General features: G+C 36.2%; 1 protein-coding gene across 1 annotated transcript; it reads left to right on the forward strand.

Annotated features, from left to right (window-relative positions):
• Positions 1-4,405: 4,405 nt before the first annotated feature.
• LOC132560311 (DC-STAMP domain-containing protein 2-like) lies at positions 4,406-17,555 on the forward strand. Its single transcript, XM_060224978.1, is given in 5 exon segments — positions 4,406-4,494; positions 11,315-11,856; positions 11,858-12,364; positions 13,683-13,879; positions 15,195-17,555. Coding segments are annotated over 4 exon segments (2,499 nt in total). The 5' UTR covers positions 4,406-4,494; positions 11,315-11,331; the 3' UTR covers positions 16,465-17,555.
• The last annotated feature ends 261 nt before the right edge of the window (positions 17,556-17,816 follow it).

Raw genomic sequence — 17,816 nt, forward strand, 5'->3', positions numbered from 1 at the left:
TTCCTTTTCATCTACAGGCATGATAATACCTTTGCTCAATAAATTGTCTGAGTTCTGAGAACCTCTTTCTTGTCAGGTGACAGTCGATATGGTTGTTGGTGCTTGGATATAAAACCTGGTTTCAAATGGATCACATGTTCTACTACATTTGTAAAACCTAGTGATGGATTGCTATCTGTAACAAACACATCCCTGTTGCTATATAGACAGTTTTTTAACGACTGGCATTGGGTTGGTGACAAATTTGGTACATGCAAGTCAAAATTTAACATAAATTGTTCATAACTAACATTCTCAGTATCATGTATTTTACTCTCTTGGTTTTCGTCTGTAGAACCTCCAACATTAACCTGGTTACATTGTGCAACAACACCAGATTTGGTACAAATATCAGGGAAAGAACTATCTACAGGCACAACAATATGACTACTGTCCATTGTCACAAAATCTGCCAACACTGTGCCTCGATGTAAAACAACAGGGTCATTATCAGGATTCAAAACTTTGACTGGAATTGTACGAGAACCATGCACAGTTACGACTGATCTAGCAACAAATAGACCAATTTTGATAGCCTGTTTACTGACATGACAAACACCCTGAACACCCATTATCAATCCTTTAGGAAGCTAGCCTTGTATAATACATTCAGAATTAGGTTCTATGCAGATCTCATGTTTGCTTTTCACCTTCACCTTTCCCTTTGAAAAGGCTATTTTCATGGTGTCAAAGTTCAACACAATCTTGTATCTAATCATAAAATCAGTTCCCAAAATTAATGGGTTTGATGTTTGTGGTAATATATATACAGTAAAAGAACAATGCCCATTTGTAGTGCAAGCTTTGATGCGAGCTGTCCCAACAACATCAATGTGTCTGGAGTCTGCAACTTTAATCAAAGATTTCTTAGAGGTATCAATAGGTGATTTACATGAATGGGGTAATGATGTATACAATGATTCAGACATGACATTTATGGAACAACCGGTATCAAGCAAACCAGCAACTTTGTAATTTTCTGCAAAAGTTATTGGTAAATACATTAATTTTGGTTTTGGGCAATCTTCAGAACTAACATCAGTATCACTACTATTGTCTGATTGGGTAACATCTGTACATGCATTATCTGACACACTCTCTGTATCCGTACAGTCTGTCCAACGAAATCGGGGAGGACTTCTGTGACGCGCATTGTTTAGTACCCGTCCGAGGGGGCGCGACCTACCCTCGGGGGTAGAGAGTTTCCCGTCATGGGTGGCACTGGGGGAGGTTGAAGTCTAGCTATATGGGTAACACACAGTACAGCTGGGTGGCCCGTCTGTCCGCATAACTGGCATTTGATGGTTGGAGCTGGCTGACCTTGACCTGACCATAGGCATTCACGTTTCCTGTGTCCAGGACCCTGACATCTGAAACACACTGAGGGTGAACCAGTTGGATATGTCGAAATATGAGAATCTGTCCTGGGTACCCCATTTCCTGTCAACCTGTCGCGAACTAGTGACACAAGGGTACTAACTTGAGATTTGAGATCATCAACCTGCTGACGCAGATCTTCCCTATCACTGGACGCAACTATCCTGGATCCTGCGGCCACTAATGGTACCTCAGCTGTACCAGGAAGAGAGTGTCTATAACAACCTGCTTCACCAGTACGAGCAGATAAGAGAGCAGACTGTAAGTCTGTACACATAGTTGCACGCACAAACAAGGCAAGAGAGGGTGGCAAGCCATCAATAAACTGGGCCACCATGTCACGTTCAGTTTTTCCCAGTTTCATACCTTTCTCGAGCAGAATACTGTGGAATTCCTCCAATTGCTGTCCAGGCTGGAGTTTCAGTTTATTGAACATTGATGATTCAATCATCATAGCAGGATCTAATGCATCCTTATGTATAAACCGCTGCTGAAAAGCTTTCTGTAGTGAATTCCAATTGTTCTTGATATCAGAGCAAAGTGAGTGGAACCATACCTGGGCTGGGCCAGTCAGATGCATATGGAATGCTGCAATTTTCCGTGCTGGTGTAGGGTCAAGATACAGTCCGTTGAACGTGATATAACTAAGGAATTCTGACAGAAATTTCTCACCGTCCTCATGAGAGTAACCAGAAAACTTCCGTAGTGAAGCTTTGTCAGTGGACATGGCAGGGATAACAAACACGGCTGCCTCTGATTGACCAGGAGGCTGGGATTTGCCGGAAGCAGTATTCAGATGCGAATGATCAAAATCGTCTGTCTGACTTTCATATTTCCCGCCCATTTTCGATGAATATACACATGTATCATCAGAATCAGATATGTTAGTATGACGCCGGGGGTATAATTCAACGGGAGAGCACTTGGCTTTACAATTGTAGGAGTTCCAGAAAAGTCAATATTGGTAATGTTGTCCTCCAGCAACAGAGATCCATTGGTCTGGTTCGAATTCTGCATCGTGCAAAGGCCAAAGCCACGTGATCACGCTAGGATTCACAGAATGTTATTGAAGTAGAAATTCACATATGATTGTTCAAAACAGCAATGTCTCGTAAACACATATATATAATGAACCTTTATAAAAGTTCCAAGGTATTGTCTCTATTACCAGGTCTGAGGATTGCAGGCTGCTGACAGATTCAATGGTCTGGTTCTGCATCGTGGAAAACCACGTGGTCACGCTCAGTACGGGTCACAGAATGTTATTGTAGAAAATCACACATATTTGGTTGTAACAGCAATGTTTCGTAGTGTGTGTGTGTGTGTGTGTGTGTGTGTGTGTGTGTGTGTGTGTGTGTGTGTGTGTGTGTGTGTGTGTGTGTGTGTGTGTGTGTGTGTGTGTGTGTGTGTGTGTGTGTGTGTGTGTGTGTGTGTGTGTGTGTGTGTGTGTGTGTGTGTGTGTGTGTGTGTGTGTGTGTGTGTGTGTGTGTGTGTGTGTGTGTGTGTGTGTGTGTGTGTGTGTGTGTGTGTGTGTGTGTGTGTGTGTGTGTGTGTGTGTGTGTGTGTGTGTGTGTGTGTGTGTGTGTGTGTGTGTGTGTGTGTGTGTGTGTGTGTGTGTGTGTGTGTGTGTGTGTGTGTGTGTGTGTGTGTGTGTGTGTGTGTGTGTGTGTGTGTGTGTGTGTGTGTGTGTGTGTGTGTGTGTGTGTGTGTGTGTGTGTGTGTGTGTGTGTGTGTGTGTGTGTGTGTGTGTGTGTGTGTGTGTGTGTGTGTGTGTGTGTGTGTGTGTGTGTGTGTGTGTGTGTGTGTGTGTAGACAAAGTACCTCACAAAAGTTCAAAGACATATATCACCAGTCCTGAGGATTCTCCACCATGTAGCAAATCATAACGAAAAGCGAAAATTTGTTGCGGCATTCTTCATGCTTCCATGTTTATTTTTTCTTTTCTTCTCTAATGTACAAAACAGATAAAAACAAAATATCCGGACTTGAGGAGATTATAATTTTAGAAATGACTAAAATATTTTTATATACGAAGTTCCTGACAATTTGTTAATGTAATGGTATAATTTATCAATATTAATCAACTATTTATGCATTTTCTATGTCTTTAAACAGGAATACAACAATATTGAACTTGAGATCAAGTTGTGTATGACGGTGTCCTACATGTACACAACGGACTGTCTTTGATGTCTAGAATAACTTCCGCCAGGTCGTCTGTCACCGGATATCAAAATCCGGATTCTCTGTTTATATGTATGGCTCATAATATTCGCGGCTAAAGTCAAATCCGTAACAGCATGTATAAAATTAGATATTTACTTACATCGGTTGATATTATCTTTAACACAAGGAATTCCAATACTTCAAGTTAAATAGACGTTAATAAATTTTCTTAAGAGATGAACGCCTTCTAAAAGCTCATTAACATATAAGAATATAATTTATCTTCCTGATCGATATGTAACGCACTGAATAGGGAATTATTTTATCGGAAGTTAAAGAAATACATTTGTGCTATTGCAATTAAAAGCCACGATATAAAATTGAATGTGAAATCAAAACTTTCTACGTTCAATACAGCACATGATAATAAGAATGCATCGGCTGACTTTAATCTCTTTCAAAATCAAACGTTTTTTCTAACAGAAACCTCTGAATAACATTTTCTTCGACATATTGAAAGCGTTGATTAAAATGTAGGGAGGAAACGAAACAAAATAAGATAAAATGAGATTTTTATGCGAAGACAATTCAAAACGGTACACGGGGACTAGATGACTGTAGCAGTATAGGAGGAAATATCTGCTTAATGGCAGTGTCAACTAGAATGTAAATCGGGGTTATTCCGAGAAGTAGGTACTGTCACCAGAGGTTACAAATCGCCCACGCAGCGACGGATAGATAAACACTTGAAGTAGACAATATCCTATCATTCTTTAGTCACCGGGCGCGTTATAACATATGCACATCAGTGCCAGCATCACAATATACTCGGTACACATACCGATAGTAGTAAGTGTAATTACTAATCTCAGAGCATTAAAGATTGGGGATCATATGATTAGAAACAAATAGGTAAGTAATTATATTTGTTAAACATCATTTTTTGGTTTTCTTTTTCATTTCTTTGATTTTGTTTTGATTATTTTTTTTAATTCCTTCATATAATCTATGAAATTCAACGGACACTACTTACTTGTATTAATTTCATTTAGCGTCACTTTCGTCCTGTTCATACACATATATATATATATCAATTTCTTCTCAAGTTGGACTCGGTTAAATTAGCAAAATTTAGCCTGTTTCATTTGTCAATGAATTTGTCCAGAATAACGTTGATCTGGACGTATGAATAAATCCCTTACAGATTCTGTTAGGGGAGAAAACCATTACGTGTGTTTGATGCTAAACTTTAAATAAAAGTATTCAAACTTGCTCCATATTTGCAGAATATGAATTGGTATTTATAATGAATACTGAATTAATCAAAATCTAACATTATGGCAATTTTGAGGGGAACAGGTTTGTTTTCCATGTATTGATGACTGCGTGAGACACATCAAGTTCCAAATGTTGTCTCCAACATTTATTTAACCTTCCTATGACTGATAATGAAAATCTTCGCAGTTCATTAAATTTGTCTCCAGAGCAATTCAATTTAGACTTGGTTTAAACTTTATTTTATTGAGGTAATAGCAGTTGTACATATAAATGATACTAATTACAGGATACAGAAACAAGTACATAGTACTTATATTAATCCGTCTCCTAATGTAGATTTAAGCTATGGACAATATTGACTATATTGAATATATATATAAAATCTGCAAGGAAAAGCAAGAGAAAGGGTTCAGGGGTCGGGATGGTGATTACTAAGTGGCATCGCAATTGGCATCAAAACTGTAAAAAGGAACAAAGAACAAACGCAGGTTGTTTACAATCCGAGTTCAAGATACATACTATATTTGATATACGTATTGGAACTGTACATTTGTTCATATAAATATTTACTGTATATAGTGAAAAAAGGAAAACAAGAAGAAAGAAAAACAATTAGTCACTGATACAAAAGAGCAATAAATGCAAGTTTCTTCAGAAACGTTTTGTCTGTATGATAAAGTTTTGAACACAATCAAAGATAAGTTCATCGGACTGAACAGATAATTCTGGACTACCATGGAATAAAAGGTTAGCACTATGATTTAGAGGAAGGCGACTAAAACATTGAAATCTAAGCTGCTGGTAATTAGCACATTGGAGGAGGAAATGTTCAGTGGTTTCGGTAGACAGATTACATGAACACATTGGACTATCAGCTAAGTTTCGAGTAAATAAGAATCTTTGTAGAGGTTTGTTCGACAGTTTATTTGACAGAAATTGTTAGCTGTTCTTGTGTTATGAGTATGCATATCAGAATGGCGAGCAGGTAAAACGTTATTTAGGTCAGGAGGGCACTGACCATTGTGACCTTGTGAAACTGAATAATTTTATGTTTTTTCTTACGAGCAGTAAGGGGTTCCCAACCTGTTTCTGTATATGGTCTAGCGAGGCTTGTGAGTTTGCTAGCCCCAGTCGTGATTCTAGCTGCTTCAAGCTGTATATTTTCAAGCATCTGACTTTGGCCTAAAGTTATGTTGTCCCATACTATATCACCATATTCTAATAAGGGTCTAATGAAAGTATAATAAATAGTTTGAAGAGACTTCCTGTCGATACTAAATTTGAGGTTTCTAAGTAGACTAAGTTTTTTAGAAGCTTTACTAATAATACATTGGACATGATCAGACCAACTTCCGTCTGCAGAAATGGAACTACCGAGGTGTTTGTGGCACGGGACTTCAGTTAGGGTAACGTTGTTCATGATCAAGGAGGGGTGGATAGGTTTGTTATTTTTCTTACTTACGGTCATTGTTACAGTGTTGTTAGGGTTAAAGTTTACTAGCCACGTTTGAGACCACCCATGGATTTTAGTTAGATCATTATTTAACAGGTTTGCGGTCGGACCCGGCGACTCCACTTCGACATATAGAGACGTATCGTCAGCAAATAGTTTTATGTTACAATGGATGTCTTAAACAGTATCATTTATGAAAATTTAAAAAAGTAATGGCCCTAAAATTGATCCCTGGGGAACTCCCGCTGTGATATATGCTAAATAAGATTGTTTACCATTTATAACAACACGTTGGCAGCGGTTTTGTAAATAATCTGAGAACCAAGTAAAAAGATTTCCTGTGATACCGAAGGATCTTTTTTTGGAAAGGAGGCCTCGATGCCAAACCCGGTCAAACGCTTTGCTTATGTCACAAAATACCATTCTTACTTCTTTACCTTTATCTAAAGCGGAGAAAATATCATTAGAAATAGATATAAGTTAATTTGTGGTGGAGTCACCGGATCTGAACCCAGACTGACAGGATGTTAGTAAGGACTTGTGAACAAGATGGTTGTAAACATGTTTATAAATACATTGTTCCATCATTTTACCAACAATTGACAAGAGTGATATAGGTCGATAATTATTTAATATAGATGGATCATCTTTTTTGTATACTGGTATAACATTAGCAATTTTCCAAGATGATAGAAATTTACATACAGTGAGCGAAAGGTTAAATAGTTTTAGTAGAGGATATTTTCAATTTAGACTTAGGTATCAACATCAGGTCAACATGTATATCGTGTTTTTATGAATCAGATGTTGTAGTAAGTAAGGAAATGACCGTCCATCACCGGCAACGAAGCGGAAAGACAACACAGTACGTTATATACTCAAAATATAATAACGTCAACATGTCTTGGTACAAAAGTTGATATTTGCTTGTTTGAAAATATGAAAAATGCGAAACTGTTGTACAACAGTCCTTATGCTGGATTTTAAATTATGAATAGTTGATAACACCATTTGCTGTGAACGACTGCAAGATTTACACTTCCGTTTCAATAACGAGCATAAAAGTAATATGTATTTATGAATAGCGATTAAAATCCTAACATTAATATATACTGCTGGAAACCCATAGAACAGTAGAAACACGTTTCTCATCCAAAAAAGGTGAAATTAGATCAAAATATCCACGAAAGATATATTTACACGGACTTTCATTGTGTAACGAAGTCATGATGATGAACATGTCTGTATTTATTAACAGCACGTTCGGAAGCATTCTATGTTTACTCGGATATCATGCTGATCTTCTGTGATATAGATCTGGATAAATATAGACATAACTAAAAATATATCAATAAAAAAAAGAATTTTCACAGTATGGAAATCAACATTTTGATAACTAAAATCAAATTGAAGAGAAATCTTACTAAACGGACGAGACAAATACTCCTTTAATTTCTGCATGACTGAACGGAGTCTATGTAAATCACTGGCATCTGTTTTCATAAGTAAACGGAAAATAAAGTTAAAACCTAGATAGTGGTTTATCTAAAAGTATATATAATAATAATATCACGATGAACATTTTATCTAAAAAAAACCATGATAGCTATATAACGATTGATGTTTTATTTTCCATGAAAATATTTGATATTTTCATAATAAAACGTACCCACATAGTTGCACCGACAACATATTCGAATCTTGCATACATGCTACTTTAAAGATTCTTTTTCACAATCCTATCCTTGATTTTATTATTCAGATATCGCAACAAAATGCTCATATTTCTAATAAAAATTAGAGAAAATTATAAAATTTTATGAAAAGTAATCGTGAAGCCGTTGAGATGGTTCATATTCATCTGTGAAATCTGTGAAAACCAAACCATTTCGTGAAATATTTAGTTATATTTCATTATTATTAAAAACTTTGAATACGACAGATTACTACTGACGTGTGAGAAAAAGTTTGTTCAAACGTCTTTTTACATGTTGTTACATTATAGCCGAAGAGACAGATTAATAGACATGCGCTTTTTATACGTTTGATTACGTATTAAGTCACATTTAATTGCATTCAATATAATCAGCATCAAAACAGCTACAGGTTTTACAGATGTATGTGGTTATTTATATCATACACTTCGTTTCTGATTTTTGTCAAAAAAACAAAAAAAAAAAAAAACATTTTCGTGTGTGTGTATCAGGACAGAGGGTAAATTTCCTGACATTGTTTACTCTATGTGTCATATCGTTTTCATTCTCATCTTACTAAAATTCAACAACACTTGAATCGCGTCATTACATTTAAGAGGTTACTATGTGATAGATGTAAAACATTATCATCCTTGTAAATACTAACAGCAATCTTGTGCTTGTCAAGAGAGAACTTTGAGACTTGTAACCTTACGTCACCGGATCTGAACCCAGACTGACAGGATGTTAGTAAGGACTTGTAAACAAGATGGTTGTAAACATGTTTATAAATACATTGTTCCATCATTTTACCAACAATTGACAGGAGTGATATAGGTCGATAATTATTTAATATAGATGGATCATCTTTTTTGTATACTGGTATAACATTAGCAATTTTCCAAGATGATGGAAATTTACATACAGTGAGCGAAAGGTTAAATAGTTTTAGTAGAGGATATTTTCAATTTAGACTTAGGTATCAACATCAGGTCAACATGTATATCGTGTTTTTATGAATCAGATGTTGTAGTAAGTAAGGAAATGACCGTCCATCACCGGCAACGAAGCGGAAAGACAACACAGTACATTATATACTCAAAATATAATAACGTCAACATGTCTTGGTACAAAAGTTGATATTTGCTTGTTTGAAAATATGAAAATTGCGAAACTGTTGTACAACAGTCCTTATGCTGGATTTTAAATTATGAATAGTTGATAACACCATTTGCTGTGAACGACTGCAAGATTTACACTTCCGTTTCAATAACGAGCATAAAAGTAATATGTATTTATGAATAGCGATTAAAATCCTAACATTAATATATACTGCTGGAAACCCATAGAACAGTAGAAACACATTTCTCATCCAAAAAAGGTGAAATTAGATCAAAATATCCACGAAAGATATATTTACACGGACTTTCATTGTGTAACGAAGTCATGATGATGAACATGTCTGTATTTATTAACAGCACGTTCGGAAGCATTCTATGTTTACTCGGATATCATGCTGATCTTCTGTGATATAGATCTGGATAAATATAGACATAACTAAAAATATATCAAAAAAAAAAGAATTTTCACAGTATGGAAATCAACATTTTGATAACTAAAATCAAATTGAAGAGAAATCTTACTAAACGGACGAGACAAATACTTCCTTTAATTTCTGCATGACTGAACGGAGTCGATGTAAATCACTGGCATCTGTTTTCGTAAGTAAAAGGAAAATAAAGTTAAAACCTAGATAGTGGTTTATCTAAAGGAATATATAATAATTATATCACGATGAACATTTTATCTAAAAAAAACCATGATAGCTATATAACGATTGATGTTTTATTTTCCATGAAAATATTTGATATTTTCATAATAAAACGTACCCACATAGTTGCACCGACAACATATTCGAATCTTGCATACATGCTACTTTAAAGATTCTTTTTCACAATCCTATCCTTGATTTTATTATTCAGATATCGCAACAAAATGCTCATATTTCTAATAAAAATTAGAGAAAATCATAAAATTTTATGAAAAGTAATCGTGAAGCCGTTGAGATGGTTCATATTCATCTGTGAAATCTGTGAAAACCAAACCATTTCGTGAAATATTTAGTTATATTTCATTATTATTAAAAACTTTGAATACGACAGATTACTACTGACGTGTGAGAAAAAGTTTGTTCAAACGTCTTTTTACATGTTGTTACATTATAGCCGAAGAGACAGATTAATAGACATGCGCTTTTTATACGTTTGATTACGTATTAAGTCACATTTAATTGCATTCAATATAATCAGCATCAAAACAGCTACAGGTTTTACAGATGTATGTGGTTATTTATATCATACACTTCGTTTCTGATTTTTGTCAAAAAAAAAAAAAAAAACATTTTCGTGTGTGTGTATCAGGACAGAGGGTAAATTTCCTGACATTGTTTACTCTATGTGTCATATCGTTTTCATTCTCATCTTACTAAAATTCAACAACACTTGAATCGCGTCATTACATTTAAGAGGTTACTATGTGATAGATGTAAAACATTATCATCCTTGTAAATACTAACAGCAATCTTGTGCTTGTCAAGAGAGAACTTTGAGACTTGTAACCTTACGTTCAGGGTTCGATCCCTCGCGGCACCAACACATTGGGATTACATGTATCTAAAGATAATATATCGGAGTAAATGTGGAGGGCGAGACTAGGACCGTCACCACAAAGGCTATGTTATACGTAAGAGAATGGCACCATGAAATACAAATTCAGAATCAGATACAACACAAAGTTAAACGATAAATTAAACTGCATCATGCAGCTGTGTCGTTCGTCCTTATCGGCGATTCTAAGGATTTTTTAATCATAGAAGGCCAAATCGATTTAGATAAATTGCAGGAGAGGGGGACCAATTTTATCTGAATGCTACGGTAAAAAGAGACAAGATGATAGTCTTTTTCCCCGTCGGGTAAGCTTAACGGTTCAAAGGTTACTCTTGATTTCTGTTGATATTTTCATGGTATTTAACGTAATAATTATATATCTGTGTTAACTTTCCTGACTGGGCTAAGTGTATCTGAGGAATATTTTGTTGGCAATATCGTACATGATATAAACCTGAGAATGTGACATTCTGTACACGGGTTAACTATGATTTAAATATTGCGTGTCGTTGATGACGCTCACCCTTTCGGCACACGTTCTTAGAAACCATTTCAAATGTTTCCGTTCATATATCTATTTTGTTCATTTTTTGCTCTAAGTTCGTCGGTTTTTATTTAATCAAATATACATTTCTTTCCAGGTTAGAGACAAAATACCATGCTGTATGAAGCGATAGCCGATTTCGAGCCGGAAGGGCCACAGGAAATACGTATTCAAGTTGGAGACAAATTTCGAAAAGTCAAAGATGTTGGAAATGGTTGGGTTATTGGGACTAACAATAGCACCAACGAGACAGGCGTTTTCCCAGCATCCTACGTGCAGAAGGTGGAAACGTTCACCACCAATATCATACGCAGATTAACAAAGGCGAAATCTCGAAGAAATCAGGAACGTTCAGATGTTGACAACGGTCAGATCGACAGACCCACCCTGGAACCGGATGTGGCTGCGATACCAATGAGGGATTTAAAGCCTGGTATGGAAACTGATTCTGAAATAGACGATTCTGACAGACCCGACGACACAGATAATGACATGGTTATTGAGCAAGAGGATGACTTCAGTGACCATGGCGATGACAAAACGGAAGAGGCAAGAGAAAAACGGTTAGACCAAATAAAAAATTTTGCTGATCAATTATTTTCAAGTGACAGAAATCAATTTACTTGGCAAAAATCAGTTTTTTGGGGCTGCTATGGGGATATTATCTGGCGTTGGACTGTTCTTCCTCCTAGCCTACGGATACAGCATTGCTCTCGATATAGCCGGATATGCAACCCTTGGTTGTACATTATTATTCTGTATTGGCCTGGCTTCGTCTGTTCATTGCCGGTGCATAGGCCTTCTAATGGTGCCAAGCTTAGCCTCGGCTCGCGGCCGAGCTCTTCTCTTAACAATCATCATCAGTATCCTTTTATCGGGGCCTATTCAAAACATCTCCAACAATGCCAAAGAGGTGTCTGCAGCCATGGCCTGCAGCATGGGTGTAATCTACAACCAAAGCGAGTCATTGAAAAACCAACTTCAGGAGCCTATCAATCAGGCCGCTGACCAGATCGAAGAAAACACGAAAGGACTACGGGATATCGGAAATGCAATAGAGAGTGCGTTTGGACCAATTGCCAGCGCAATCAACGCCATTGACAGCGGTGCACAGGACGCCAAAGCGGTTCTGAATGCCGCATCAGTTGTAAGTTATTAGGAAAACGAATAGTAAGTGGTGCAAGGCTTGTCTTGTTGTGTGTCAAATGCTAACAGTATTATTTCATCCGATTTAAGACCTGGTGTGATTACAGGTTAACTAATCAGTGTTGTATTTTCTGGAATGTGTAAACACTGCCTTTTTCGTGTCAAAGGTATTCCGAGGGTTGGTATTTTTTAAGAACTCGGATTTATACTATTTACTAACCAAGAAATAAAATCTGAAAAAGTCTGCTTCGTTACTTCTGCGAAAAACAGGCCTTTCCCTCAGGCTTCGAGGGCAATGGTTGGTTTATATTGTGTTGTAACGTGTCTCATTCTATATGTAAATGGTGTGTTTATATTGTGTTGTAATGTGTCTCATTCTATATGTAAATGGTGTGTTTATATTGTGTTGTAATGTGTCTCATTCTTCATGTCAATGGTTGGTTTATATTGTGTTGTGACGCGTCTCATTCTTCATGTCAATGGTTGGTTTATATTGTGCTGTTACGTGTCTCATTCTTCATGTAAATGGTGTGTTTATATTGTGTTGTAATGTGTCTCATTCTTCATGTCAATGGTTGGTTTATATTGTGTTGTGACGTGTTTCATTCTATATGTCAATGGTTGGTTTATATTGTGTTGTAATGTGTGTCATTCTTTATGTCAATGGTTGGTTTATATTGTGTTGTAATGTGTGTCATTCTTTATGTCAATGGTTGGTTTATATTGTGTTGTAATGTGTCTCATTCTTTATGTCAATGGTTTGTTTATATTGTGTTGTAACGTGTTTCATTCTGTATGTCAATGGTTGGTTTATATTGTGTTGTAATGTGTCTGGTTCTGTATGTCAATGGTTGGTTTATATTATGTTGTAACGTGTTTCATTCTATATGTCAATGGTTGGTTTATATTATGTTGTAACGTGTTTCATTCTATATGTCAATGGTTGGTTTATATCGTGTTGTAACGTGTTTCATTCTTTATGTCAATGGTTGGTTTATATTGTGTTTTGACTTGTTTCGTTCTACATGTCAATGGTTGGTTTATATTGTGTTATGAAGTGTTTCATGTTTCATTCTTTATATCAATGGTTGGTTTATATTGTGTTGTGAAGTGTTTCGTTCTACATGTCAATGGTTGGTTTATTTTGTTAAGATGTTAATCTTACCGTAAACTAAATGTTGGAGATAAACAAGTTGTTTACACTTGTGTTACAGTTGTTAAAAGAAGATTGTTAATTGTCGCTATCTGTATAAAACTGGTTACTATTATTTTTGAATAACACAAAACCAAACTTCCTATGCATAATTTATTTATTTCAGGAATGTAAACGACTTTTCACTGACGCCTACACTTCCTGTGTAAGTGAAATAAGCAACGCAAAAACCAAATGTGTGAGCACCTTGGGGTCTCTGGGACTAAAACGAAAACGGCGTGACACAGCCAACCAACTTAAAGAATTCATGTTAGAACATAAACATGTTACCCTGGCCCTACTGATGAAGGGCGAACACCACAGGTTTGTATCTTTTTATTGAAACTTCACACGGGTAAAGATTAAAATATTCTACTTTTCGAAAAGTTCTAAATCAAAGGTCGAGTAAATTTTTGTTTTTGACATTTGTACAAAAGAAGTGCATGTCAATAGCGTTTTTCAATAAAAAAAATTAAAATGTTTAGAACTAAATAATTAATCAAACTGCACCATACAGCTGTTTTCGTCCTTCTAGGTCTCGCCAGTGATGCTGCATCTTACAACTGTTTCGTCCTTCTAAGGACTCATTAGTGATGTTACATCATACAACTGTTCGTCCTTCTAGGACTCGTCATTGATGCTACATCATACAATTTTTCATTCTTCTAAGGACTCGTCAGTGATGCTGCATCATACAATTGTTCGTCCTTCTAGGACTCGTCATTGATGCTACATCATACAATTGTTTCGTCCTTCTAGGACTCGTCAGTGATGCTGCATCATACAATTGTTTCGTCCTTCTAGGACTCGTCAGTGATGCTGCATCATACAATTGTTTCGTCCTTCTAGGACTCGTCAGTGATGTTGCATCATACAATTGTTTCGTCCTTATAAGACTCATTAATTATGTAAATGAGTGCAAATAAGTGTAGACGTCTTGTGAACTTGTGAAATGTATAGACGGGCATATTTCCATAAATACAGTGATTCAACACCACAACGATAACGTCGTCATATGACAGGAATGCATTACAAGTGCTAAAATTTATTTTCAACCTGACCTTGGGTCAATGATAATTGGTATACATATTTGGCGATGATCTCTTTATTCTAGACTTAAATATAAATGTTTTAATGTTGGCCTTTAATACATAAAAAAAACAGCGTCGATTTACTCATATGTTGTTGTAGACACACAAATTAACGCCACATTTCAGTCCAAATTAAGAATGCGATAGATTAATTGGTACTAAGTATAAATAAAATAAAGAGCCATTTAAAGCGTAATGGCCACTATTTCAAGTTGGTCGTTAATTTGTCTTTATTTCTTTGTAAATTCTTTCAAATAGTGGCACGGTTCAGAATATAAACATGTACTTGACGTTGTTCTAAAATTATCTGATATATGAAAATAACGACACTTATTTAATTCTGGGGCTACTGCACCTTTCCGTCTAGATTTTGACTTTTGGATTTTCCTCGGTCATCACTAACGAGTCCTAGAAGGATGAAACAACTGTATGATGCAGTTTGATTCCTTGTTTGGCTCTACTGTATCTCACTCTATGAATTACAATGTGTTATTTCTTTGAATGTCTTTTGTGCAATCTTAATAAAGAGATATATTCTTATTTTATAGATTCAAGAGAGGATTGACTGATGTATGCAATATTCTGGACGTAACTGGTGTATGTGAGGTGGTTAATATTGGATCAGTTGCCTGTTCCCCCGTGGAAGCTCTAGATTCTGCCGCCAATGCTATCGCTAGAGAAGTCGAAAAGGGAGTACAGGAAATAGAAAGTTGGTTTGCATTTGATGTTATCAAAGAATTGGGACTATCAGGGCTGGCTAATGCCACAAAAACCCCACGCGAGTTTATAGATGAAGTGGATTCAAGTTTGAACAATAATATCGACTGGGTACAATTCGGAGTGACGTTGTTGACAAATTTGCTGGCTCTTTCCTTGGTTCTTCTTTTCATTCAGTCTTTTGTGTACTTAAAGTACTACATTTCTCGTGACGAGTACAACAATATATACATCACATCAGCTTTCAAGGCGTTCGATAAAGAGCGAGAAACCAAAGGAGAGTCATTCATCTTGCCGCTGAGGAAACGAGAGAAAAGAATGTACACGGACACCAAATCTTTAAAGATGTCACCAGCCGAACTTCGATCTAGTACAGTGGGAATAATACAGGTTATTCTCCACATGATATTCGCTTTCCTCATCGTGTTCTTCGACTATATCCTCTACTACTGTGTATACCTTATCAATCGCTACGGTCGAGTGAACATCGAACTGACAGGGCAAAGTAGCATTCTGCTACAAATCACTGGCACAGGAGAAATTGCCAAGGTGATGCGATCATTTATAACTGGGATAAATCTTTATAATGTTTACGATGCAGATTTCAACGTCACTAGTTGTCTCCCTAACCCTGCCGAACCAAATTTTAATCTCTTCTACGCTTACGCTGTGGTGTATTCCTTGGCAATAATAGCCGTTTTGTCCCAGTCCTACAGTCTTCGTCTCAGAAGGAAGATATGTGCCTACTACTATCCAGAACAGGAAGTTGAGAGGACTATTTATCTGCACCGGAAGATACGTCATGACCGCAAGACTCACCAACTGCAACTCAAACAGCATCTGCGCAGTATGAAGAAGGAAAGACGTATGACCCAAAAAAGCAACAGCAAGACACCATTTGCAGGAATATTTGGAAAAAAGAAAACAGAATCGCGAATCTGTCTCAACTGTGGATCGAACGAAGGACCAAATCTTAAGATAGTAACTTGCACCAATCCAACTTGTTCGGCAGATTATTGTGAAACGTGTATGCAAGAAATCGGAGAAAAATGTCACCTTTGTGGAGGAGAGGTGAATTCAAAACCAGACATTGACTGTTGAAACAAATGTGCCAAGAGAACCATAGTTATACATAGGGAAGTAAATGTATCATCCATTGACCAATTATAACATTGCTACATGCTGAATACCGTTAAATAGAAACTCCAGGAGAAATCATCATGGTCTCTCGACTTCTTTGAGTATGGTCAAATTCTTCGACAGTTTGCTATTAAAGGCACTTGGAACATTTATCAACATTTCGTAATATATTTTATCATATCCATCCTTCGTGTGAAATAGCCTAGATATTGTATCATATCCATCCTTCAGGTAACATAGCTTAGATATTGTATCATATCCATCCTTCAGATAACATAGCCTAGATATTGTATCATATCCATCCTTCAGGTAACATAGCCTAGATATTGTATCATATCCATCCTTCAGGTAACATGGCTTAGATATTGTATCATATCCATCCTTCATGTGACATAGCTTAGATATTGTATCATATCCATCCTTCAGATAACATAGCCTAGATATTGTATCATATCCATCCTTCAGGTAACATAGCCTAGATATTGTATCATATCCATCCTTCAGGTAACATGGCTTAGATATTGTATCATATCCATCCTTCATGTGACATAGCCTAGATATTGTACCATATCCATCCTTCAGGTAACATAGCCTAGATATTGTATCATATCCATCCTTCAGGTAACATGGCTTAGATATTGTATCATATCCATCCTTCATGTGACATAGCTTAGATATTGTACCATATCCATCCTTCAGGTAACATGGCTTAGATATTGTATCATATCCATCCTTCATGTGACATAGCTTAGATATTGTATCATATCCATCCTTCATGTGACATAGCTTAGATATTGTATCATATCCATCCTTTAGGTAACATAGTCTAGATATTGTATCATTTCTATCATTCAGGTAGCATAGCCAAGAACAAACCCAATAAAACTGTATACATTCAGATAAGATAGCCAGGTGTACAGTAGTCACATACTTAGCAAACGTTTGTGTATACAAGAGGCAGGAACATGAATGTAAATGTGTAAATGTATCATCAATATTAACTGACTTGTACTCAAGTATAATTTTCAAATAAAATACACCACATCAAATTTCTCTTGGATTGTGTTAAATGAATACCACTGCTTAGATTTTTTTCATATCTTGAAATGTAGATGAATAAACACGTCATTCCTTTCTGGATAAAAATGTTGTACTAATGAGTTGTCAATGTCAATATCAATGGACAGAATTGTGAAGAAGACCTTCTCTTTACACATATCTATGTACACAGAAAGATGTTGCCATACCTTTAAAACTAATTGGCTAATTTACAGCTAATCCAAATTATTTCTACATTCTAAAACTTTTTTAAT

The sequence above is a fragment of the Ylistrum balloti genome, unplaced genomic scaffold (assembly GCF_031769215.1).
Source record: "Ylistrum balloti isolate Yb309-2 unplaced genomic scaffold, AGI_CSIRO_Ybal_v1 Utg371048, whole genome shotgun sequence".
Taxonomy (NCBI): Eukaryota; Metazoa; Mollusca; class Bivalvia; order Pectinida; family Pectinidae; genus Ylistrum; species Ylistrum balloti.